Here is a 27,714-nt window from a genome sequence, read left to right as displayed (position 1 = left end):
TTTAAGAGGCCTGCTTCCTCTTTGTACTGTCTCCAGTACAACAGAAAAGTATGTCAAACAGGTTTGTAACAATATGAGAGTGAATTAGCATTTTTGGAATGTACTATTTGTTTGTTCGTGCAATAACATACTGTAAACTGCATTTGTTTGTGTGCAACAAACAGTTTCTAACAAGCAGAATTACTTAGAGGCTCTGAAAAACACATCCTAATACTGTGAGCTTACTTTCAGCAAAATTCATACATGGTTCAGAAATGTGGGTAGTGTACATTTCTGCTTGTATATGTCTGTGAATACGCTATTGGCTGCTAATATGGGCTACTTTGTTTCCCAGGAGAGTGCAAAAAGCAGAAGTCAGCGATGGAGGAGAGACAGTGAATTGAAATGAAACACCAGAGAAAAGAGCAGCAGGGTAGATGGAAATGATTGGCCTGCAGGCCACACAACCCTCTCAGTGAGGAGTGACAGTGTTACGAGGTCACAATCAGCCTCGTCTCTGCACATCTCGAAACATAAATCAGTACAGCAAACAGCCATGCAGCCAGACCCTGTTCTGCCATCGTACATCAGAGCAGCGCACAGACAAATGAAGCACAGGGACGTGATTGGCCAGGACATATGCAGGATTTCAGGACGTGGTGTAGAGCATATCCTATATTATAAGTAACCTACTTAATCAATGAATGCAGGGAGTGAGAGTGGAGGTGATGACACAGAAGCGGGTCACAGTCTGATGGATAGGTCATTTCATCATCACCGATGCTATGACAGTCTACGAAGTGCAGAGCATTTCTATAGCGAGGCGAGACAGGGTCAGTGGGATAATAAAGTCATCATCAGCTCTGTTTGATGAATTCAGATGGGAAGCTTTAATTTTTTTTTTTTTTTATCATGACTATGTATCAACACTTTAGCTAGTTGTATTATTCATTCATTCATTCAGTCAGTCAGTCACTTTAATTAACTTTTTAGCTTATTTATTGATTGATTTACTTTTGACTTTTAGCAAACAAGTAAACAAATCCAGCCAAGTAAATATTTATTTACATATTCATTCATTTTAAAATATTTAGTAATAAATAAAAAAACAGCTAAGCAAATTAATTATTTAATAAATTAATTTACTATATTTCCCTCTTTTCACTTATTCATTCATTTGTTTACTCAATCGACTCCATATACTTTTTACTTAATTTTCTTAGTACATTTTAATAGTAAATAAATAACATTTATGCTTCAATTATTTTTATTTACCCATTCATTAAATGTACTATTCGAGTTATTTAATTTAGACTATTTACTTAATAATATAAATTAATTGCAAGTAAACTAATATTTACTTACTACACTGAATGTATTTTTTTTATCAATTTTACTCATTTTTATTTACTTCTACTATCTTTACTTATTATTTCATTACTTTTCTATGATTTAATTACAAAAGCAAGTACAATTTTAAAAAGACGAAACGGATTGTGTAGAAAACTCTAAAGCCTTTATTCTAGACAGAATATTTCATGAGGTACTGTATAATAGGCTAATAGTTTAAATAATAACAAAAATAATAACAGAAATAATAATACTACTAAATACATTATTATTATTATTATTATTATTATTATTATTAGTGAATTGAGCGAGAGAGACTGAAATGAATTCCCTCTCTGGTTTCATTTCGGATCCAGTTGTATCATAATTAACGCAATGTACAGAACTGTGATAGATGTACTCCAGTCGGGAAGTTGTTGACAATACAGTATTGAAAAGATACAAACAGTATCATTTGTCACAAAGCTGTAAACTCAGTTATGAAAAATGATTCCCTCACACCCTGTAAATAATGGGTTTGCAAATAATCTCATTGCAGATAATGCCTTTATTCTGCTTTGCTTCTGACAGTTCAGCTCGAAATTTAAAAAAGAGAATTCAAAAACAAAAAGAGGATCGATGGAATAATTCAGTGGGCGCTGAGACTGTTCTGCCGTTAATGGAGCGAGTCAGTCAAGCATGCAAACTAATTACAGTGAGACCGGCAGAGCAGGAGCATCCGCCTGGTGACACTGCACATTAAGCTGCTGCACAGGAAGCCACTGACAAACAGCTTGTCAGTCAGGATCGGTCAATCAGATCGCACTGAGGAAACAGTGATGGCATTTGGCATCATTCAAAAGGCCAGTCCTTGACACACACAAACTTGATTAGGGATTGTTCTTCCAAGGACACGTCATGGATGTATTTGCATATTAACCATTATTTGCCAATATTAAAACAGGTTCATAACTGAATGAAGAAACAAAAAAAGCAACAACAAAAAAAACATTACTATTTAATAAATACAAATGAATAATTTTTATCATTACAAATTAAATCTTAAAAAATATTACAAATAATAAATATATTAAAATTCATAAAAATGTAAAAAATATATACTACCATTAAAACAGTCTTGTGTGATTAAGGTTTTTCAAAGTAGTCTCTTATGCTACCCAAGGTTGCATTTACTTCAAAAATGTAACAACAACAATAATATTGTGAAACTGTCACACAACGCTATGTATAAATAGCTTACTGAATCCAAGCTTTTGAATGGTAGTGTCTACAACTTAAAAATAATAGTAAAAAAAAATATTCAACAACAAACAGGTCCAGCAGAGAAGGGGTCTCCCCAAATATAGGGGTCATTTAGAAAATCAAAGGGGCTCAAAGGGGCAACGAAAACACATCTGAAGGGCTCAAAAAGTGCCCTGAGGTCAGACTGCAGAGCAGAACATTTGGAATTCCAGCTCGGGTGGTGGCAGGTATTTCCTGGACTGATTCCAAAACAACAAATATGCAGCCGACCAAAGCTGGGCTCTGCACTGTGCTGCCAAAATATATAAAACATGCAGGCTGTTATTCTCTAGCACATACCACAATCCCGAGACATCAAGATAAAAAAAAAAAAAAAAATGAATCCAACAGTAAAAGAGAACCACAGACAAAACAGGCATTTGTGGGGACGGATATATTTACATATATCTGAAAAACAATAAGCAAACCAAACGAGACACAATGCTCTGGATAAACAAATCAATTATGTAAAACTGCCGGACACAAACAAAATATAAATCACTTTTCCCAGCTCGACTTTCTCTGCAGGGCAGCTTTAATGAAAAAGAGAAAAGGCAATTAAAACTGCAGCGCAAACAGCTTACGGCTGCTTAGTGGGGGTCACTGTCTGTCTGTCTCCTCTTCTTTCTCTGTTGACTCATCAGCTGTGTGGATCTTTCCTCTGCTTTCAGTCATCCAAGTCTTTCCATTCTCCACACCTTTCACCCTCTCCATCCTCTGAGACCGGATCAATAGAAATGGGATTTATACATCATGCCTATGTGATGGATGGCTCAGTGTTAAGAGGATGGATGCCCTCCGCTCCACACATAATGCTATGAAATCTACACTTCCACGAAGAACCTTTAACATTCGTGGAACCTTTCCAGTGGACAAACGTTCTTAAATGGAAAAGGGTTATTTGGGTTTTTTAAATAATATTCAGATAAAAAAAAAAAATACTTTTCGGTCTTTCTATGGCACAGAGCAACATGGCCAATGTGAAACACACACTACCATATTGTGGTTTACTTTTATTTACAGCATGATTCAATCCTCTTTTCTGGTCAGAGAGCAGCATAGGGCCTGGCTAATTCCAAAGAAACTCGAGGTCTGCTGGGAGCTGAATATCTCAGCAGGGTCAGTGCCAGACATAATCTGCTGACTTTATACACATTCTCAGCACTGACATTAGAGAAATATTTGAAGTGGATTTAGATAATGTTTTTCAAGGGACTGTTTTTTTTAAAAAACACAAGTAGCAGGTGAATAGGAAATTCCTAAAGTGACAGATTTGACCTCGTCATGGAATTCTCCATTATTCATTATTCCCAACCTTACAGACACTAGACATGAGCGCACGGCAGGTAATGAATTCCACTTACAGAGGGAAAGCTTTTGTTGTCTCTCTGCGTGACTGTTTAGTTATGCGCGCCTGTGTCTGGACCTCATGTCAGAGGCCTCTGAGGAAGACAGGCTGCAGCTGAGGTTCCTGTGCAATTCCCTGCCAGGAGGCCTGTCAAACAACCAACATGATGTCTGCAGGTGAGAGGAGAGAGAGGTGGGAAGAGGAGGCCTGATCAGACAGATGAGGGAGAGAGCGAGAGGCAGGCTGAGAAAAGCAATGACATGCTCTGGCAGTCCAAGGAGGTCACCGGAATGATGAAATACATTTACATAGCACATACCCTAGGAAAGAGAGAAAAACTGAATGAGAGAGAAGGGATAGGAAGAAGAGAAGAAGTGGTTCCTCTTCCACTACTGAAGAAATTCAATTTGTGAGCTTCAACGCTGAATTGAATGCAATGAGATAAAAAGACACAGGCCTTGCATGTTTTTCCCATTCTAATGCCAGTGTCATGTTTTTAAAAGCAAAAATGCATTCTGTGTCAATGGCCTCTTATGCTGTCATTTTTTTAATGTCACAGGCTAAAGTTTAAAAAGACGAGAATAATCACAATAAGTGGTTCAAATAATACAGCTTTATGTGAGGAACAGACTGAAATTCAAAAGAAGTAAAAACTAAAATGAATTTCTCATTTCCCTAATGTCGTTCCAAACCTGTATTAATTTTTTATTCTATAGAACACAAAAGATAAATACATCCCTACTCTAAAGGTCAACGGGGTCCAGTTTTTAGACCCAACTGACTTTAATTGTTTGACCTGACCGTAATAAGCAGAAACATTTCTTTAAAATGCCTTCTTTTGGGTTTCACAAATGAAAGTATGTTACACGGGTTTAGAATGATATGTGGGTAAGTAAATGATGGCAATGTTCCTTTTTGGGGAAACTATCTGATAAACCCTCCTCAGCAGTTCTCAAACCAGTGCCAGTTATCAGTTAAAATCATTCTAGTAAATTTTCAGGATCCACTCCCTGCGAAAGAATTTAACTGAAAACACTGAAACACGTTGTGCTGTTGTGTTAACAGCCAATCAAAGATGAAGATTAACAGAGACAGAAGTAAAAAAACAAGCGTCATCAGTCGATCAGGGGTCACATCATCTGCAGGCATGGTGGTTATCTGACAGCTTGGTGAATACTGATGGCAAAAGTGTAGGAGGGAGAGGGGGCATGAAGGTTACTGACATCAAGTTCTGCTAATTGAACCTTGGATGGCGATAAGAGAGCTGGTACGGCAAGACCGTTAAAAAGGCCTCGGGGGAGGCAGGACATAACTGGGATAATAATAGGGCTGCACGATTATGACAAAAATCATAATTGTTGATTATTCCCTTAAAATTGTAATTGCAATTATAAACTACAATTATCACAATTTGCATTGAATGATGTTTATACCATTGTTTGATGCAACTGCATGACGTTTTTTTATGAGACGAACAAGTTGAAAATACTCTAACTGAAAAACTTTTTGGTTTCTTCTTTTAATTATAAAAAAAGTAAAAATTTGAATGGTATTATAATGTTATACTAAAACTAAAATAATCAAAAACACTTAAGATAACATTTAGAAAGAAAAAAAACATCTTAAGCATTCAGAATAACATAAGTGGACTTTGAACGATTAATTGCTGCTTTGAACAATTACGCAATAGTGGCATCCATAATTGTAATCGCGATTAGAAATTTGATTAATTGTGCAGCCCTAGTTAATGGGCATCGAATCTGAGGTGACCTTCAATGCCATGACGGTTAGTGCATCACACACATCTTCAATCATTTTTCAGATTCTATGCTACAATTCACAGATTACAGAGTTCCCACACCTTTCACATGAGAATTTACGTGACTTTTCTAGCAGTTTTGGATTGCAGGATAAGAGATAACTCCGTTTACAGAGATTGCGCTACCACTATTTTCCACTATTTAAATATTTTATGATCAGAAGATAAACAGATAAAGATAAATAAAAACAAACAGACAAATGAAAAATAAAAATGAATACAAAATAAATTTGTAAAATATAAATAAAAACATTGAATCAATCAACGAATCAAATTAATCAATATATAAAATCATCAAATCAAATAAATAAACAAACAAATCAAACACCCTGATATTTCCAGGTTTTCTGTGACTGTGGGAATCCTGGGATTGACTTAAGAGAGAAGTTTCAGTCTTGTCTGAATTTGCAAATTCAGTTTTTATTTATTTATTGGTGTTCAAGCAAACACTGCAGGTTCGAGTCCAGCCAGGAACATGTCCTGATTCCATTCCCATAGCATCGCTTCACTCTCTACCATCCAACTATTGAAAAAATACCACACGGCAGCTAACACACATCAAAATTCACAACTCAAACCGTTTCCTCCCACCATTCCCACACTCTCAGATCCTTGTGCCCGGCCATGAATGCTGTGATTCGAAAGCAGCGTGTTCTAGTGTGCAGCAGAAAGCTCTATTCCATCAAATTTGCTGACATCTCTCCCACAAATTCCTGTCGACAACGATACGTTGTCCATTAAAAAGCTTTTTACTGTAGGATTTACTGTACATCTCAGTCATGAGACACCATTAATCACTCTTTACAAAGCCCTGCATACAGCGCTACAGAAGCCTGCCTGTGTTTAACTCATTATCCAATTAGCCGAGCCGTGACTTACAGTCGCTAGCCTGACCCGACCTCGGCCTGGTTAAGTGTAGAATCTAGAGAGAAAAATATAATCTAATCAAGGTCAGTACAAAAAACCTTTTATACTCTGGCTGAAGGCATGATATTCACAACAGCATTCTGGTTGTTTGACCTACAAGGACGAAGTGATGATAATTTGTGATCTTAATGAATGTAACAAAAGCGAGAGTCAGTCCTGATGCATTTTTAATGTAAATCCATTTGACCTGGATTAGCATTATGATGAAGAGCGCATGGTCTGATGCTTAAAATGGCAATTTATTAAAGTCACCATAGTGTCAGTGAAAGACAGTGACGCCAGGATGTAACTCTGAATTGCTATGCGAGAAAGCAGCATGAGCTTTCCTGCAATCCAGTATCACAAACTTCCCATCTGGCCTTTAAGGGGGAAAAAAAAGAGAAGGAAACTTCACTTTGAAGTCTTGAACCCTTCTACGCAGAAATAATTCAGACGCTCTGATGGCCAATAACGTTCAGTGTTCTTCCCTGGTAACAACTCGCCTCACGTCATAATGCTTCGCTTGTTTTCAACAGAACGGTACACACAAACACATGCACTCAAACAAACACACTAATGCGTAATGAGATTACAGCAGAAAAGCATATTGATTGCTAAGAAGTGCGTGCTTCCATTACATATTTTTATCAGGGTTGTTCTTACAGTCTTAATAGAAACATCAACAAACAAAAACGTCCAGCCACAGAAACTACATCAGAGAAAAGTTAGGGTTTTTTACTTCATAACTGGCTGAGTACATACTATAACCAAAATGTTGTTATATCCAATGTCATTTTTAGCACTTCTGTAATGAGGGAGGACAGTACTGATGTGGATGACTTTTTCCGCTGACGTGTAAATGTTGGGTTTTCCGTTTAAAGATCAGTCAGCAGCATATGATTTGTAGTTCCTGCAAATGAGAACCTGAGCGTCTGGTTCATGAGCATTTGACAATAATGAAATCATCATTACTGGAAAAACCAAATCTAACAGACAAGACTGTCTTTCAGGTTATAAGACTTCGGCTTGGAGAATGACAGTCCAGACTCCAGTCACACAATCTAGCACTGCACTAAAGAGACCCCATGTCTTTGTGATGCAAACCGGGCTTTTAAGTGCACGGTCATGGGTGCAAAGCATACGGTATAGTAAATCACATGAAGTATCAAGGTTATTCCTTTGAGCTGCTAAAACAAAAATCTAAGTCAGCAAACGGCCTTCTGCCATATTTTGAGTAATTTTGAAAAGTCTTTCAAAGGAAATAGCAAAGTCAGCACATAAAGTGATCCACTGCATCCATAAAGACAAAACAGAGCTGAGACACAAATTGAGAAACTCTGAGACTTTGAGACTTTCGCCAGACTGTTCCTCGTGGTGGAAGTGGTAACAGTCAGCTGCTTCTGGTCTGGCCTGTGGCTTTGCTTTGTACATTAACTATTACACTGCATAAGATAAAGAGAACTGGAGAATGTGTAAAATGTATGGACAGGAATGAGAAAGAAAAGAATTAAATAAAACAAATTTTTACTAAAAATTTTAAATGTTTAAAGCTTTTATTCAAAAGTTAGCAAAGCATGTTTCCCTGTCTTCTGGAGAGGCTGAAACAAACAACATGAAGAATCGCTAACAGACACATCTCTTCATAAACTGCTTTTAATATTTTGTATGCAGGGGAAGCACTATGCTGGACTGGTGCCATACTAACTACTTGAGCAACTTGTGACACATTTAAAACACAACAAACCCACGTGATGCACACTCATTGCAGTCACCAAGAAGGGAAATGCTTCGCCTTCCGCTGACTGGGGAAGTCATGCCTTGTCCTTATCCGTTCTCTAGCTGATCGCACACACCACCAAACAATCTGCTAAATATGTGACTAGCCTCCTCAGCTTTGGTTTGAAAAGTAAAAGTGTCATGTCATGAAGAGCAGGAATTCTGTCACACTGTACTTACAATCTCAAACATTCTCAAAATACTAACTGTACTTACTTTTTCTAGTTAAATGCTATTTTTCCCAACCAGTAGTAATGTTACACATTAAAAATTATTGTTACTGTTAACTAATAAAATGAAACATATTTGCTATTTGAAATAAAAAATAAAAAAAAAACTAATAAAAATGTAAATATAAGGGGGTGAACCGATTCTAAATAATAATAAATACTATAGAGCATATAAATGATACTAAAATATTTTTGTGTCACATTGTTGGTCTATTGAAGTTTTAAACTGAACAGGAAGATTCAACTCATTCTAGCGAATCATTTGAATGATTCATGTAAACAAATCGAATTAAAAAATGTATTCACAATGAGTACCTGGCAATATATTTTATTGAAAATATTTAGTTAACTGAGGCTGTTATGACAATAGTATATTTTTACTCTACTATATGTTACATAACAGCTATATAAATTCGAATATACAGTATATTTAGCCTTTACCATTGTTATCGTTACTGATATTGATTGTACATTCAATAATTCAAAATAGTTTTATGCAAATTATGGCTCAAATTAAATAATAAAATATATAATTGCATAATTCCATATGGCTGAATCCTGTCAAAAGCTTTGAAAACTTAAAAAATAAATATTATTCACACTTATGTTTTCTCCTCAATATACTCTTTCAAATCAGCAGCTGAAGGCGGCCGATCATGACAGATCTGGATAAAATGATTGCATATTTGAATCTGCCCCTAATCTTCAGGGTAATATGCGATCTTGCTTTTCAAATAATAATAGAGCATGCTGAGGGAGCAGGTGGTACATATTGCCATAAGGAAGATGAATACATGCATTCTTTATTCCATAAGGCCACTCACTGCCTAATTCCTGGACAACAATGCATCGCCATAGTAGCTCACCATTACTGTCAAATTAAAATACCACTCATGACTTATAGGCACCAAAAAGGAAATACAAGCTATTTTCATCTTAAATAGGAAATGTTTGTGAAGGGAATTCACAAGCCAATTAACAAGAAGCCCTGCCTCATGCCCGAGTGCTTAGAGCATTGCGGGCAAATGCCAGGATGCACACCATCTGTCATTTAGGGACCTGTTGGTAAGGGGTAGAGGAGCTCAGGCGGTTTAAAACGAATGGGCAAATAGCAGAGCACAACAGAGATGGCGAACTGCTTTAATTATTGTAGCAGTGGGGCAATCTGCAGCTTAACCAACCCTCGTCACAGGCCTGCCTCGAACACCACGGACGCCTCATTTGCCTTGGGTCCCCCAGAGAGCTGCCCCCAACAAATTTTGGTCAGACTCAAGCAAACATGTCTCCACCTCCATGTCTTTGACATTCGTCATCAATTTTCCATGCTATCGTGACATTTATTATTTAAAGAGTAAGAATTGTAATTAACAAGGCATCTCCACATGAGCTCACCATTCCAATTAGCTGAATTTCAGCAACAGGTAACATACACAAACAAATATGTGCCTTAGAGAAGAACCTCAGCACTGAAAAGCCCCGTGAAATATTCAACAGGCTCTGAGATAGAGCTTAAATTATTCAGATTTAACAATCTTTTCTATCTTTGGAACTTTTAGCAATTCTACATCACGATATATAAAAGTAGTAGCGTGAACAAAGTCAGAGGAAGCAAAAGAGGAATATGTTACAACGACAGATGTTCTGCTTCTGAGAGTTGTGGAATAAAGGGAATTAACTTACAGGGAGGAGGACAGAATGAGGCCAGAGCTAATAAATCTAACTGCAAATTGTATCCCCCATGAAGATATAAATACAATGCCTGTGTGAGTCTGTACATCTTTCTAGACCAAGTGAAAGAGAGGAAAATATAAATACAACTGGAAGCGCTTTCAGACAAACTTTAGAAAAATAAAAGGTCAGACCAAATCCTTTTACATAAACACCAGTCAAAAGTTCATATCTATATATTATAAAAATCATCATGAGAAACATAGGTTAATTGGGTTTTGTTGCATAATGTTGTTTTAAACTTTTATTTTCAACATAAACAACTGATAAAAACTCATAAAAGCTCCATGCCTTTCAATTATAAAACAATTAACAAATTGTCTTTTAAATAGACACACACCACAGGACATGTGAACCTCACTTAATTGTTCAAGGCCAACTACTCAAACGTTTTCAAAGGAAAATCAAATGAAAGAAGGGGTGTTGGTGCCATTTCCCGTACCTGTGCTTCATGCTTAATCATACAAGTATGTGCAACTGTTATTACGGGACTGCAGAACATATTTTCCTTTATGGGCACGGTCCCGGTCAAAAACGTGATGGGAAAAACACCTTCTTGCTTTTCCTTAATACACCTCTTAGCTCAACTTGTTTTGTTTCAAGAGATGGTTTCTCCGGTGACAAGTATAGGCATGTCAAACCACAACACATCATTTGATGCATGTTAAACATAAAAAATACTGTATGATGAAGAAAAGGAAGCAAATGACGATATATTTTAATCTTGTCATGATTGATTTATGAAGATTAATGACCGTGGCTTGCATCTCACATATGGCAATCTAAATATCTGTGTATGTTTGACAGCATATTATGTCTCAAAATAAGAAAGCAACATAGGAGATTATGACTAGAAACTGATGTAGTGGGAGCAGTATTATAACCAGCAAAGCGTGGAAAGTTTAAAAACATGCAAAAACAGACTCTGAGATATCTTATTTCAAAATGCACCATGTGAATGTTTGCTTCATCGATGATTCATCATGAATCGTACAAAAGCAGTGCTGCTTTTAGATAAATGAACTAGTGAAAATATCACTTCTAGTCTTACAAAACCATATGACTACTTGTGCAATATGAAAATTGTGCAAGTATTCAATTTACACTTGAGTAATTGATACTCCTGTTAGATATAACAACAACGTCTTTGTTTTTTTACTTGCTGTACTTTTTCTCCATTACCTTATTATTAATAATTCCATGGATTTTTAAAGCACTGATTACTTAGGAAATATAATTTTACTTGCTACATATATTTAACTTATTAATGCTAATATTTAATTGTTTAAATAAATATTGTTTTAGTATGCAAATAGCTATTGAAAATCTCTCTAGCTGACATAGACTGCTCAAAGATAATAGGTTGGTTTCTGTTTCTGGGTAAATTATTCAGCAACAATTTTCAGCAAGTTGTACAACATAATTTAGCATGTCGTCAAGACCAATGTCTCCCAGTCACGTATACAGCAGGAGTCACCCTATAAACCTGACACCAACCAAGGCATACAAGCTCAGTAAGAATCTGAGTCACCATCAGTAACAACAACACAATTCAACTGCTCTCTCTTGACTTTAAACCAGCCATAACAGAGCATAACACCGCAAACAGAGCAAAAGTGTTCAGTTCTGGTAACGTCGCTCCACCCAGTGCCATTGCGCTCTGAAATTTTCATCCTATGAGTCAATTTGACATGATGTGGCTTATTTCAACTTATTTCAACTTCATCAGTCATTATTCTGATCCATTTCAAAGGCTCTCACTGTAAATGTGTGGGGTAAGGGGCATTTTAAAATTGAATTATTGACCAACAAAATAATACTGGAATTTTATCTACACTGCTATCAAACATGTCATGGGAGAATGGCATGAAACAGTAAACAAGATCCGAATCATACTGGAAGCTCAGCAAATTCATCACTGGAACAGTACAGGCTGGAATACATAGATTGCACTATCATGATTTTCCTCTGCATAAGATTAACAGATATCAGACAAAAACAACAAACACTGGCGTTAAGCTGACTTTCACATATTGTGACAGAAAAAGACAGAAAAGAAACAGAAAGAGTCTGAGAGGGTTGAGTTGAGAGCTTTCCCACACAGGTCTTTAGAACAGGTGTCTCTGCAGAGAAGGCGTCTCTAATGTACAAGGAGACATTTAGACAGAGATATTTTTATCCAGCAGCAGAGCCAAAAATAGGTCAATGCAAGGGTCTAGAAGATCCACATGTTAAAATAAATAAATAAATAAATACAGTAACTAGTAAACCTATCCCATGCTAAGAAGCAATTTAGTCATATAACTTCCTGTGTGACCAAACATATGAGCAATTAGCATATTTTCTAGTCTCAGATAAAGAACTGACAGAGATACCTGAAGGGGAAATGTGAGATGGTTTCATTATGAACTGATTTTGACAATGGAATAAGTGATCCACACCTGCTAGCTCAGGAAATGTGAAAGACCTGTCTTTCCAGGAACTGGAGGGGCTATTGCTACATTACAAATGGGATGAGGAAAAAGGTGCTCACTTGGTGGTTTGAAATGTCTCACCAAACAGATCCAACACCGACCGGCTGCCAGGACAGCTGAAACAACCATCCTTCGTTTTCTAACAAAGCACACAATCTCAAAACAATGGGACGACACAAGTTAGATACAAGTTTTTGGAGCCCACAGACAATTTAAATTGAATTGAGTTTTCAGCAGATAACATTAAGTTTCAGAACCAGGGGTATACAACCCTGCTCTTGCTCCTTGTTCAATCAGTTCCAGCACACCTATCTGTGATTCAAGTAATCCTGAATACCTTGATTTACAGGTTCAGGTGTGTTTGCTTACAGTTGCTTGAAGATGTTAGCCATCCAGGAAGAGGGTTGGCCATACCCCTGAACTTTAATACTTCTTTGGGGCAGTGTTAGCCAACCCAGGTCTTGATGAACCACCCTCCTGCAGAAATCAGTTCCAAGAGTGTAGCTCTAGCTGCAATTTTACTCACATGAACATGCTAATGAAAGTTTTTTGGATTATTACAAGCAGGAGTGCCTTCACTTCTGCTAGGCCTTGTCTGTCACATTTTAACAGCCGAGGTGAAATGATCCCTGACACCATACAATCCAAAAGTAAAGGATATTAATGTCATCAACCACAGTGTTCGATCCCTTCTCATCTGCAATAAACGTAACTTTGTGTAAATCATACAGGTGCAGCTGAAGTGGATGAGCTGTGCTCAAAGTACACTAACGAGAGTTCCTCCCTATACACCTGTGCACTAAGACCTGCTCTGCATGTCCTAGACATGAAGGGCAAACTGGAATGACAGAGCACAGCCCCACTTTTCCCACAGAAAGAAGCCAAGTGGAAGAGAATAACCTCTCTGTCTGAGCACAGATCGTCTCGCTCCACAAATTTGCAACGTGTGTGTCTCTGTCTACAGCTTCAAGGCAAAAAGAGACGCATGTACATCAGACACTTTCTTATCACCTTCCACCCACTAAAGTACTTATTTGAGGCTCTATTTGCTAACTCCAGCACAGCGCCAGCTCTCCTATATCTCCCTCCACTGCTTCCCTCTCTATCTCATGGCCACCTCTCTCATCTACTCCTCCCAAACATATGTCCTGGTTACACAGCAGGGTGCAGCTTTGTGCCCACATGCTGCTCTGGTGGGCTGTGCAAGGACCTTCTGACTGAACAATTTAAAGCAGCGTTTCCACCGCTGGAACTTTACCCAGGAACTAGGGATTTGGGATGGTACTATGTGTGTTGCCACAGCAGGAACCAGGATCTAAATAAAGTTTCGGGTAAAAAAACTGCCCCTCAGAAAGCCCAAGGTGGAACTTTTTCAAAGGTCCAGAACTTTCGGGGGTGGTACTTGGGCGCTGAACATGCAGATTGGTTGAGTTCATGCAGCTTTGTGATTTCAACCACCATTTATCCGGATCATTTTCAAAATATGGAAAGTTTCAAAAGTATTTCAGGCAAGAATGTAGTTGTTTAAAACTCAAATCTGCAGTTTATTCATAAAGACAGCACCTATTTAAAAATGTGTTTCACCAATTTCAGATACGATCAGCGGGAGCTCAGTGCTCATGTTTACAGTGAGAGCAGCCTCTACTTGGCTAGTAATTCTGACATTTGCCTCTGGCTCTGATGTCTCTTTAGTGGTAAAACATACATATCATTTGTTTTGGGGGAAATCTAACAGGTAATCTTTGGTCTTTATTCAAATAATCTATTAATATGTTAAAATTAAAATAAAAAGAGGCAATACTGTTTTATATAATATTTAGTTTCATTGTAATGTAACGTTAGGCTATACAGAACTACACATTTCCCTGAACTACATTTCAACGACTATTAATATGTTTAAATCAAAACAAAAGGAGGTAATGGTGTTTGATATTTTGTCTTATTGTAAATATACAGTGAGGAAAATTGTAGTAGCCAAATCGAGTTGACTGATGTTATCAAGTACGCTGCCGTTTGCAGAATTACCAGACTTGCGTCATCCCATCCACAGGAAATCACACTCCAGATTTGACTCATTGTAAATATACAGTGAGGAAAATTGTAGTAGCCAAAGCAAGTTGACTGATGTTATCAAGTACGCTGCCGTTTGCAGAATTACCAGACTTGCGTCATCCCATCCACAGGAAATCAAACTCCAGATTTGACTCATTGTAAATATACAGTGAGGAAAATTGTAGTAGCCAAAGCAAGTTGACTGATGTTATCAAGTACGCTGCTGTTTGCAGAATTACCAGACTTGCGTCGTCACATCCAAGGGAGATCACAATCCGGAGTCAAACTCACAAAGTCGGAACTACTGAGGATGCAAGTCTGAAATTTGCATACTGAGAAACATGCGCAGACCTACGTCACCAGAATATTTGCCTAATCTTCTCAGTACTTTTAACCGGGTGGAAACACAGAAAGCAACAGGTCTGGGGGAAAATGTTCCTTTTAAAAAAGGTTCCTGGTACAATTGCTCGGGGAATAATTTAGGTGGAAACTCAGCTCAATACTCTAATCAGAAGATGCCAAGCTCAGTTCAGGTATACAGGGAGAGTTCACACACAAATTTACCTCACCCTGTAGAACCGACTTAGAGCAAAAAAAGGAGATGTTTATTATAATGTTGATGCTGCTCTCTTCCATTTAATGAAAGTCAATGGTGGCCATGTCTGTCAAGCATGGGGGTAGATTTGAGGATCAATTTGGGACCTGTATTCTAGACCCATCTCAATGGTTGGGACGTCCCTGCTGTCGAGCTCCACATTATTAAAAAAAAGCACAATACAAATATTATAGCTGTAGCATGACTCATGCATTATATTCTTAGTCTTCCTAAATGTCATTGTTGCATCCTGCAGCCAGTCACACTGCTTTGGAAAGAAATTTGGAATATTAAATGGGAAAAAAAATGTTTTGGTTGAACCCCAGCCAGACATTCAGACAAACAAGTCCTTTTGCTTTTGGTTTCCATAGCTCAAAAAGTAGCGGTGGAGAAAAATGTCATGGAAAAGCAATCATTTAAAAAAGAATATAATGAAAGTTTCTTACCTTGTACACCTGACCATACGTGCCATTGCCCACCAGCTCCACCAGCTCAAATATTCCTGCAGGGTCCTAAAGAGAGAAAAGTTTATGGTCAGCAAAAGTACAAACACAGAGAAAAACAATAACACTCAGATAGCATAATTTAAGTATTTGTGATGTTGCTGATGTTTTCAGTCTCTCTGATTTTCTTAAACTCATTTTACTTGCATATTATGCTGTATCTACATTGAAAAAGAGGGAGGCTCTTGATTTTATCCATCGGGAGTTATTTGTAGATAGGGGACCATGGACTTCATATAAAAAGTGGTTTTGGAGGGGGGAGTTAAAAATAAGGGGTTGGATGACATGTTGCTTGATGTCCAGGAACATGTATAGAGGAAAGAAACTGTAATTCTATGGTGGCTTTAATAAACAGCAGTGTTTCCAGCAGCAAGCTAATTGCTTCTCAGCTTACACAAACACAAAAACCCCTGGTGTCCTCCATCACACAACTGTTGCTGTGTACCATCTCTCATGGCCAGCACCCAACCAAGTGTGAGATTTACATCCAACACCCCATCTGACACCTTAACAAAGAAACTCCAAATAAAAGAGTCGATGCAGGGAGAAAGGACAGGCCATTACATGTGCCATTTAATCTGGCTTCAACTAAACACCAACTGGTTTGAGTTTGTGACCTTAAACATCAAACTTATGCTCACAATCCCCATCTTTGTCCAACAGAAAGCTGTTGTGATAAAATGGCGAACAGGGAGTGATATCTTTAAAGATAACATTGCTCCAAGGACAAAACCAGCATTGTGCATTTGTGTGTTTTCTGTTGTTTGCGCTCCACTGAGAACTACTGACAGACAGTGAGATTCCAAACTCAGACAAGAATCAACCATCACACTGGGATACATGAGTAGAGGTCCACACAAATGGGACTCATTTCCATGATTGCACATGCACTGCTCTTAATAGTTAGGCTGCAAATAGTAAACGCAACATTCACAGTTATGGCTAATCCTAAATTATTGGTATTTTCCAATTGTCCAATAGCGTCCTGCTAAATTGACCTCAGACGATATTATTATTCAGCCATCTTACGTAAGATTTGAAGTCATAGGGCTTTATATTTTCTGAATGAACATCAAAAAAGTACTATACCAAGTTATGTCATACTAAAATGTTTTTGGCTACATAACAGCTCAGAAGACAAATAAATGGGAGGAGTTTTTTGTTGTTGTTGCTAAATGTATAATCTTAAATATTGCAACCATTTGGGAATTCAAGTATGATGGTCTACGAAAAATTATAATATGTTATATACTTGCAGCTCTTTCCAAATTAACAAATTTTGTTAAGTGGGTTTATACAAATATCCCCCTTTTAACGAAGGAAGCACTCCACAATGCATACAGAAACCTTGTGAATTACAATGTATTATATTTCACACAATGTGTCACCTAAAGAGCCAAGGACAAATACATGGTTAGGCCCTCTAGGGATGAGTAATAATCTTGTCGTCATGCTGACTGGCAAAAAACAAAAATGCAAGCTGCAGTGTTGTTCACACAAGCTGCAAACCATAGATAGTATACACAACACTACTTGTGAAACTAAATGTTGAATTCATTGGAAATATGGCTTGTCTGTTAGCCGAAGCTGGAAGGCTGCTGGGAAATCAGTTGCGTGACACATCAGTACAAGATGTGAGAAAAATAGGGCTCAGATATTACTCAATGCACAGAGCCCTCAAATCTCCAACAATCAGCAGGTTACTAGTCTGCATTTTCTGTTTTGGCAACACCTTAAACCACATCAATAGACATGTACCTTCTAATTATTAGGAATGCTACACAAAGAAAGCAATTCTACTGAACAACTAGTGTTGTCAAAAGAGCTTAGTTGACATTACTTCAACAACCTTCATTGTTGATGCTGAAAGATGTCTGTCCGTCCAAAGGGTTCATGGAGGCATTTGTAAAAGAAGCTTTAAAGTAGATCTTAATCCCAAATCGAACCACATCAAAGGCATGGGGAAAGTCAGCTGTGATCACATGTTGACACTGACTGCTGAGGATGCTCTAATAAAGATGCTAACCCGCTTCAAGCTCTCAAACACCCATTAATTTTTCTTAATCTAGATGGTAAACTGCCATTACTGACAAGATGTAACCTTTAAAGTCGAAACTAAGAAATCAACTGCACACTGCAACTGCTCATGAATATTTTTAATGTTTAAATGGTTATTGATAACTATAAGAAATGTTTTTGGAGGATCAAATCAGCAGAATGAAGGACCATGTGACAATGAAGACATGTAATTCGCTATATTCAGGGACGCTAAATTCTGTTTTTCATCACAAAAATACATTTTAATTAAATTTACAAAAATGTAATTGTGATCACATTTCACAATACTGGAATTAATATATTTGATCAAATATATTAAGTCACTGGGGTATATTTTTAGCAATTGTATGTGTCAAAATTATTGATTTTTCTTTTAAGCCAAAAATCATTAGGATATTAAGTAAAGATCATGTTCCATGAAGATATTTTATACATTTCCTACCGTAGATATATCAAAACGTAATTTTTGTTTAGTAATATGCATGGCTAAGAATTCATGGATAAATAGATTTTTTTCGCACTCTCAGATTCCAGATATTCAAATAGTTCTATCTCGGCCAAATATTGTCAGATCCTAATAAACCATACATCAATGGAAAGCTTATTTATTAGGTTTCAGGTTTCGTAAATTGACACTTAATACTGGTTTTGTGGTCCAGGGTCACATATATGTAATATATAATCTTACTACTTTTGAATGGGCCATATGATATATATTTAAAAATGGATCCAGACGAATGCTTAAGAAAATATTTCATGAATCTACTGTCTTTTATCATTTCATTCCACAGCTGGCATCTAGAATGTTATCTTTATTCAGCCCCTTCACTTCACAGAGCTCTCAAGGCTGTTTTCTCCCTCTCCTTCACCCCAGTCATGCTGGGTCTGTGCTTTGTCTGACATGACAGGCAGGGTGGCCTTTTTCTCCGGCTGCATCAGCAGACATGTCAGTCACAGTGTCTATGGAAATGCTTTTCACTCTTTATTTCTCCTTCTTGCTTCTCAGAGAATGAGGATGCACATTCTCTCTTCATAACTTCCTGTCTAGGTTCATCTGAAAATGAGAGTCAGTGCGAAAACTGTCAGTGGGCAAGTGATGGACAGAGGGTAGTTAACAACTTTGCACATCATTCAGTTTTCTGTTGTCCAAGCCAACATGAGAAGAATACCATGTTATGGTTCCCATCGTCAGGCTGTCCCGCCTGACAGAAAACTAACATGAGTGGAAGGGAAAGGTGTTTATTTATAGAAGCAGAGGCATAACAGAAGCTAACACACACAGTTGATGCAACTCAAGGAAAACCAGTAGCAACTGCTACAGTTAAATATTAGCCTAAGCAAATTTACATACTTTTCCCCCATAACTGCCACTTCTGCAACTTTTAAAAGGTGAACAGCTGCCACAAAATTATCCAAGGAAAAGTTGCCTCAAAAATGAAAGCGGTCATTATTTGCTCACGCTCATTTTGTTCCAAACCCTGTTAATAATTAAAAATATATCCAAGTTCTTATAAGCAAATAGTGATGAATGAATCATTCTTTGTAATTCATAGTTGGACATTTTTTCATAGTTGGAACTCCGTTCACTAAATTCTGAATGGATTGTATGATTCAAACATGCAGTTCCTTGTTTGACTCACTGATTCAATGATTTGTTCACAGGTTTTCAATGAATAATGTCAGTCTGTTTCTCAGTCAAAACTATGGCTTCTGAAGATTTGGAATATAGTGTTTTTTGGTGGATATTTTTTGCAACTTGAAAGCATCAGTTCTGCATAGAAGTGAGGCCAACACAGTCTTCAGAATATCTCATTTTCAATTCCACAAAAGAAAGTAAGTCATAAATGTTTGGAACAACATGAGGATGAGTAAACTATTCATTATTGTGTGAATTATTACTTTGAACCATCAAACATAAGTCGAGCTTGTAGGGAAGGGGTAGCTGATTTGAAACATTCAGAGCAGGTGTTGGGGTGTCCACACTCTCTCTCTTTTTCCCTTCATTTTCTGGATGATCAGTCTGCTTGATTCTGGCTCCAGATTACAATATATGCTGTTGCGCCAAACATTTCATAATGCCTGACTTCCTCTGCCACACACACATAAATCTATCTGCATACATCCATATTTGATATGCCACAGGAAAAAACCGAGGCTCTGGGACAATGTGAGAGCAAACTCACATTCATGTGCTAAATATAATCACGCAGGATCAGGCTATATAGGAAGGTCACACTGGTTTTCTTAAATTCTGTTTTAGAATCAATATGAACACTCTTGTTTTCACAAAAATACATAGGAGTGCTCAAAAGACTCTCACAACATGACATTTCTGTCCATTTTCAAAACTAGTCTTGACAAAACAGAATGGTAAAGGACTCCAATAATTACCATGTTATGGTATCGGATACCAAAGCAGATATATTTCCATGGATATTAGTATATGGTATGCTATAACAGAGCAGGATGTGCTCCAAACAATTCAACACAAGTAAAATCTAAACCTAACAAATGTACCCCAAAATCCAAATCTTTTAACATCAATAAGTTTGTGTCATTTGACGATTCCCTTTTGTTTGAAATTTTGTGGAGCAAACCAATTAAAGGGTTAGTCAACCCAAAACATAAAATTCTGTCATAATTTCCTCACCCTCATGTTGTTCCAAATCCATAAGACTTCTGTTCATCTTCAAAAAATGAAAACTGAGAGCTTTCTGTTCCTCCAGAAAGTGGTTTATTTGTGAATAAAAGTAAAAACTAAATCTGTTTGTAATTTAAAGTGACTGTGTCTCTTCTAAAGACTTGGATTAAACCACTCAAATCATATGGATTCATTTTACAATGCTTTCGTGAACTTCTGAAGTTGTGGTGCACATATATGTTAAACAAAAAAATATATAATAGGTTTTGTTTTAAATATTAACAAATTTATCTATTTGGAACTACAAGAGGGTGAGTAAATGATGGCAATTTTTGTTTTGGATGAATTAACTCTTTAAAAACTTACCATTACGCAAGCTAATGCAAGCTAATGCATGCTGTTGTATAACATTTTGCTCATACTTAATTACGATGAACACTCAAAATGTTTTCTACTGCAGCTAGGTAATAAATCCCAAACAGTCAACACACACACACATGATTGTGATCTCCCAGAAAGATGCAAGTCATTATGAAAACATCCGTGTTTGCACACAAATATGCAAGTAATTAACGATTCCTGTGCAGAGCACCTGATGAATGCATCACTTGCCCTTAGGGCTTTCTCAACCCATTTTGTGTCTTTGGAGGGGTAGGAAGTTCAAGCCATCTTTCAGTCATCTCACAAGACAATGAGTCATGTAAAAGGCAAATGAAGAAGATGATTCTGGCATCAATACACGGCACCCAGATAGAACCAAGTCCACTTAACCATTGATCAATAACATAGTGATAACAAAAGCCTTTGGCCCTGACATCCAATCTCGGTCACCTAAGCTCGTTCCTAGTCAAAAGGATGCACGCATCTATTTGTGCTAACATCCTATACTGCCCTACCGATCAAAATGAACACAAGCAGAGGAAGTCTGGAGTGCTGCCTCAAGCCAACAGACTAGATCAACACTCTTACACTCTCTTGTGAATTAAGGATTTCTTTCTAACGTAGGCAACAATGAAATTATCAATGCAAACACTTCACAAAAGTTTGCTAATTTGCTAATGACAACACATTAAGAGACTCAAGAGACAGTCACACTCTCATTCAAAAGCGACTCATAAGCAGGGTAGCAAAGGGGTGGAACATTTCCAAAAATCCCTGGAATATTCCAAAGAATCCTGGATAGTTTCCAAAATTTCTAGAATATTGCTGAAATTCACTGGAAATTTTTCACCTTTTTGCAACCCTACTCGCAAGAGGTCACACTTCACAGTGACTGTGTCAGTTACTATTCACATAAAATCCATGTTAGATCACAGAGATCACAACTAGTGACGTGTACTTAAAACATTTACATTTAGTGAGGACAGCATATTCAGTGGGAAATAAGTGTAGGACAGGACCTATCTAACAGAAATTGTTATATATTTGGATAATGTTGTTTTTCCCACCTACATGGCCTTGCAAATCGTGTGCCCGTCAAGTAGAGTCGGAAATTGGAATCATAATTGCAAGTTAAAGTACATGAATTTCAGAGCCAACTCGTATTTAAGAGTGGGAAAATCTATTTTATTATTTTAGTATCAAATTTTATACTTATAATATAAGATCAGGGGGTGGAAAGCAAGAATATAGTGGAAAATAAATGATTTTAAACAACTGAAAGTGTTAAATGAATTATTCAACTTTCAATGTAACGTTTTGTTTCAGTGGATTTTGTTTTGACACTGTGCATAACCCACATTTGTTTGATTTTCATAATTTTGTATTCAGATTTATGACTCATTAATAATCTGTGAATGTAACTAAAATACAAACACCTGCTAATTACTAGTTACTCTAAGATAAAGACCCCTTAAAAGTCAGCTAGTAAAGTGTACTCTCTCAATATTTCTGATACAGTGTCAACACGCAGTGGCACACAGATCATGTAAAACTTATGGAAAAATTCAGTTAAAAGGACACATCAAATTTGTGCTGAAATTAGAATTTAAAGGTTTTTAAAGAATGTTATAGAAAGAAACATAAGATTACAATCAGTCACAGGAGATGCATTTGAGATGTAAACAGCCTCTTGCGATCAGGTCATCTGAGATGGATCCTAATTCAAGGTGTAAACAGGCCATTTTAAACAGAGGTGGCAGTTTATTAAACATTTTTAAAGAGAATATAAATCTAGCTAAATGAAAGTCCACGTTTGTGCTTCAGCATACAGACAGGAAACGGGTCTGCTGGAGGGAAGAATGACGGAGAGATGGAGGCTGGGAGGGGAGATTCAGGACAGCTAACGCTGCAGGGCACGGGCTAACTGAAAACACAAAAATCCACGAGCAGTATCAACCACACCAAGACTAGCATCACAGGCAAAGGGTTGAGATGGCTCTCTGCACCCTTCAATTCAAGCATCTCGAAGTGCCTTTGCTAGAACTGGCAGTTCAGCTCATAATCAGCAACTATGCATTTTCTTTTCTTGGTGAAGTGTGTATATAAAAATAATGTTATACAAGACATCCTCTGGCAGAATGACATTGAATGGAATGCATCTGGAGCTTCTGGGTGTGACAGCAAGTGACTAATAATATAATTCACCCACAAAACAAGAGGCGCACAAAACAGCACACATGCACACACCCAGGGTGGACACCAGACCCCACGCTGTCTCCCGCAGAGTCTTGACACTGCTGCTCTTTAAAGAGCGCAGGTAAGAGCTTGTCATCTCTCCTACACTTTTGCACATGCAGAGCAGAGCAAACTGAAGTCAGGTAAGAGAGAAGCAGACGGTGCAGCACCTGGCCCTCACAGCGCCTGGCCCAGCACTATTCCTTTAACCCACCGAGCTGCTGAATGAAAGGAAAGCACATAGAGACTCAAACTGAGAGGATGTGTGAATGAAAGAAGGATCTTAAGACCTAACTCAAAAAAAAAAAAAACTCCATTCATGCGGTTTCATCATGAATGGGTCTGTAGAGTTTCCAAAATAAGGAAAAGGAAAACAATCTAGCTCAACACAGATGGAAAGTTTATAAAAATGTATTTTGTGTTTTACGTTGGTTTAATGGTTTTGAATTTCAATTTAATTACTTTTACAAGTCGAAAGTGTTAATAAGGTTTTTTTTTTTTTATGTTAAATAAGTGCCATCTGAAATGTTCTTATAAAAATTATCTTTTTATCATGCTCCTATGTTTAGATTCAGTGATTTTACTTTAACGACAATGTATAGGTCCTTTTCTATGCCACTATAATGAAAAAACTGAATATAAACATGGGAGCCTGAATAAAGATGCTTATTTTTTATTAAAATGTCTGACTTCGCAGACTCTTTTGAATCTGAGCTCTTCATATACAGCATATATTTATTTGTATTCTTTAAAATGCTGCATTTCTTCTTAATTATGACATCACAGTTGTATCACCCTTATATTTTTTACTTTTTACTTTCTCAGCTCAAAACAAAGTCATTGCGTTGTACAGTATGAATGGCATAATATATGTTTTTTATATAAATGTAAAAAATAACATTACATCATTGGCTCATGTCTTGTTTAAAATGAACTTAACCTTGAGTCGTGCTACACCCAGCTAAACCGCATTCCTGTCAAAGCCACGAGTAAAATAAACCTTGTCTACATCGAGAAAAACACTACCTCATTAATATTGGTGAACGAAGTTCATTCTGATAACCCACATCAAAACAAAGTCTAATAACACGGCCACATGACCCCTCAACAAACCAAGGTGCTCACTACTTGTGTTTGGAGCTAAAAATGGCCAGAAAACAAACAGAAAGAGCATGGATCTCATTTCAAGGTTTGTGGTCAGAGCACAGAAGCTCATTTTCAGATGTCGTCCCTCAGAACTAGGGGAGACTGACCAGGTGATGCCGAACATGGCTCCATGTATGTGGGACACAGACCCCGGCTTCTGTGCCAGAGAGGGAGTTTATGAATGGCCCATCTGAGCATGTGCTGCACATGTCAGCGCTCTGCTTCTGGGTGACCTATTTCTGTTCTCGCTCAAACACAACATGAGCAAGGTGCAGACTAATCAGCAGACTACATTTAAATGAACGGTAAGATAAAAGCAAAGGATTTATTCCCAGGTGCACATTTGACATTTTATTAAAATTATTTAGTGAGGGTTCTGGACAAACAGCAAAAACAAGGTAATATCAGCAGCACCTAAATGACTGTTTTAACTCAAGTACAAACCGACACACTTATTCAGACAAAGCATCAGCTTTGTTTTTTTCATACAATCTGCATTTTCCCAGCCGACTATAAGCAACATTCAGGAAGTGATGTGGGCGGTCTTTAAAACTCACTTTTTCCATGGGATGATGAGACTAACCAGTAGCGACACATCACCTTGCTTCAGTGAAGGGCAGAGAGCATGGCTTGTATGAAACAGAGATTAACACTTAACCAATCCCATTCAAAATATGAGCGACATCTGGGGCGCCATGCGATCTGTAGTGTTAAAGGATGTATGTGCAAACAGATCCATGTGAGAGAATGTGAAGCTAATGCACCAGACACAATGGATGGCCAAATCAAAAGCACTCAAAGGGATATTTGCAGTAATCTTTCCATCCCACGCACTATTTAGCCTCGCGAGCAGAGAAAGAAGAGCACTTCACGTGCATCCCTTTAGCCCATTAGATCCTACAGCACACAGGGTAATTGGTTTACGGCTGCTGTGAAACTGTGACTCACCATATGGGCATCCTTAAACTGCCCATCCAGTTATATTGTGTCTAATTTACTTATAACACACATTCATCATGAAATGTAGATATTTTCACACTTAAATGTATGCATTTATCCAGTTTATGTTCCCTGAGAACCAAACCAATAACCTAGGCCATGCCAGTGTCATGCGCTGCCAGTTGAGCTACAGGACAATGCACATATGCGCTCGCACTTATTAGACAGACTGACACAGTTTTTATAATCCGAGGAGAAAAACAGAGCCTTGTTAGGAAGTAACCCAGTTTATCCACTCAGAAGTCACTGGAAAACATGCTACCAGTGATTTGGTGGCTATAGAAGGATTTATCAAGCCATGCATATGGCACACTGTTTCCCGGTTGGACACGGATAGATCCAGCAGCAGCACACAGCTAGTTCAAATTTGTTTCTATTAAACGAACAGTGGAATAAATATAATTTATATAAGTAAATTATGTAACGCTCATTTTTATATGGGTCCAGATCTATTAGTTCCTTTATAAATTCAATAAAAACACAATTAAATTCCACATGCAATTCGCCTGCTGTGATGAATGTTTTCAAATAATGAATCTTTTTTTTTTTTTTTTTTGGTGTATATTTGTTCAAAACATTCTAGACGCAAGGGTGTCAAACTCAATTCCTGGAGGGCCGGAGAGCTTAACGTTTTATTCCAACACACATACCATGTAGTTTTCAAATAACCCTGAAAGACTTGATTAGTTGGATCGGGTTTGTTTAATTAGGGTTCAATCTAAAGTTCAGAATCAAGGAATCAAGTTTGACACCCGTTCTAGATGATGTAATTAACTAAAATATTCATAAAGCAAAAAACTAATTAAAATCTGTTTTGGGAAATTTTGGGGAAAATAATAATTAAAATGTTATTAAATGTTATTAAATTATTAAATGTGTGTGTGTGTGTGTGTGTGTGTATTTGCGGGCATATAAAATATTCCAGCACTTTTTATTGATAATTACAATCAATTTTTGCCAAGTATGTCAGTATGATCCCAAACATTTAATTTAAAAACCTGGCGTTTTAAACTAGACTTCTAGCAAGGATTTCTCCTTTTCCTTCTGTTTTCCTTATTTGTCAGTGATTCATAAAATTATTGATAAAACGAATGGTAATGAGAGAAGCAGGCAGCGTAGGGCTACTTTAACAGGGTAGACCACTAGCCTAAAACAATGCCAAATGTATAGGCTACTTATTAAACTTTCAGGACAATCGGAATGTTATTTTATCAGGGTCGGTTCATTGACATTTTCTGCAATAACCTGTAATGTGTTTTTAAAAACCAGTTACTTGATGTGAGAAATACAAACGTCCAGCTCCATCTCGACAGAACAAGAAAGATAAACAAGAAACAAAACGCCTCATCTCTGTTCGTTCAGCCGTTATTTTACATTTCACGCCATTTCTACTATTGTAGTGATTGTAGCACCTGCCATTACGGCGCAACCGCAACATCATTGAGCATCCAATAAAGGACAAATAACTTACCCTTAACGCGGAGAGGTCTATTTCATTCAGAGTCCGAACCGGAGAATCGCTCGCCATATTTAAGACGAAAGCAAACCGTGATTACACGGAGAAACAAAGAAGTGTTGTTAAATAGATCTCAGACAGCCGTCCGCTGATCTTCTGCAGCAGCGCGTTCAAATCTCGTCTCGCTGAACGCTCGTGCTTATTGTAGGCTACTATCCGTATTTAAACTGTGGATTCCACCGATGCTTTTGCTAGAACTCAGCTAGATGTCACCCCATCAAACAGACACATCGTGCTTACTGGGGACAGCATGTTTTCCAATAGGAGCTACACATGTTTTGGTCTCTTAACACTGTTCGCTGAAATCTCAATGCTGCTTTTCTTGAGAGTAGCATCAATAAGATCTGTGGGAGTGGCTACATGACGGGGCGGGGCCGGCGTCAATAGCGCCGCCCACTTATTTGGTTCCACTGTAGTTCATGCTGTTAGAAAAAAAACGGCAAATTCTTTTACAAGCTACACCTTCACCTTCACTATTCCCTTTCCTCATTCTTAACTTTATGGTTCACTTTTATGATTCCCAGGGAATACACTTTTATAGCTATAAATTCTGTTTTAGACTGCCCAACTGGAGGGAGCTATCTGACGTGGTTCATAGGAACCCATAAAAGGATTTTAAAAACACTTGCACATCTCCTTGGCTGTGCCCCAAATATAATTGACATTCCTTTAGGTACACATCTGCATCAATGGCAGA

At 37.5% G+C, this 27,714-nt stretch overlaps 1 protein-coding gene across 5 annotated transcripts in view; it reads right to left on the bottom strand.

The window, feature by feature from the left end:
• The window catches only part of LOC128028963 (TRAF2 and NCK-interacting protein kinase), a 66,288-nt gene extending 38,952 nt beyond the window's left edge, over positions 1-27,336 (bottom strand). For all 5 annotated transcript variants that reach the window (XM_052616368.1, XM_052616386.1, XM_052616392.1 and 2 more), the window contains exons 1-2: positions 26,973-27,336; positions 15,985-16,050 (exon numbers count right to left, since the gene is read on the bottom strand). In XM_052616368.1, the coding sequence (XP_052472328.1) occupies positions 15,985-16,050; positions 26,973-27,029 (123 nt within the window). In that variant the 5' untranslated portion in view covers positions 27,030-27,336. The remainder of the gene's footprint in view (positions 1-15,984; positions 16,051-26,972) is intronic.
• Positions 27,337-27,714: the final 378 nt, after the last annotated feature.

The sequence above is a fragment of the Carassius gibelio genome, chromosome A2 (genome assembly GCF_023724105.1).
Source record: "Carassius gibelio isolate Cgi1373 ecotype wild population from Czech Republic chromosome A2, carGib1.2-hapl.c, whole genome shotgun sequence".
Lineage (NCBI taxonomy): Eukaryota > Metazoa > Chordata > Actinopteri > Cypriniformes > Cyprinidae > Carassius > Carassius gibelio.
The sequence above is the reverse complement of the archived record's forward strand: the minus strand, read 5'-3'. Positions and strand labels throughout refer to the sequence as shown.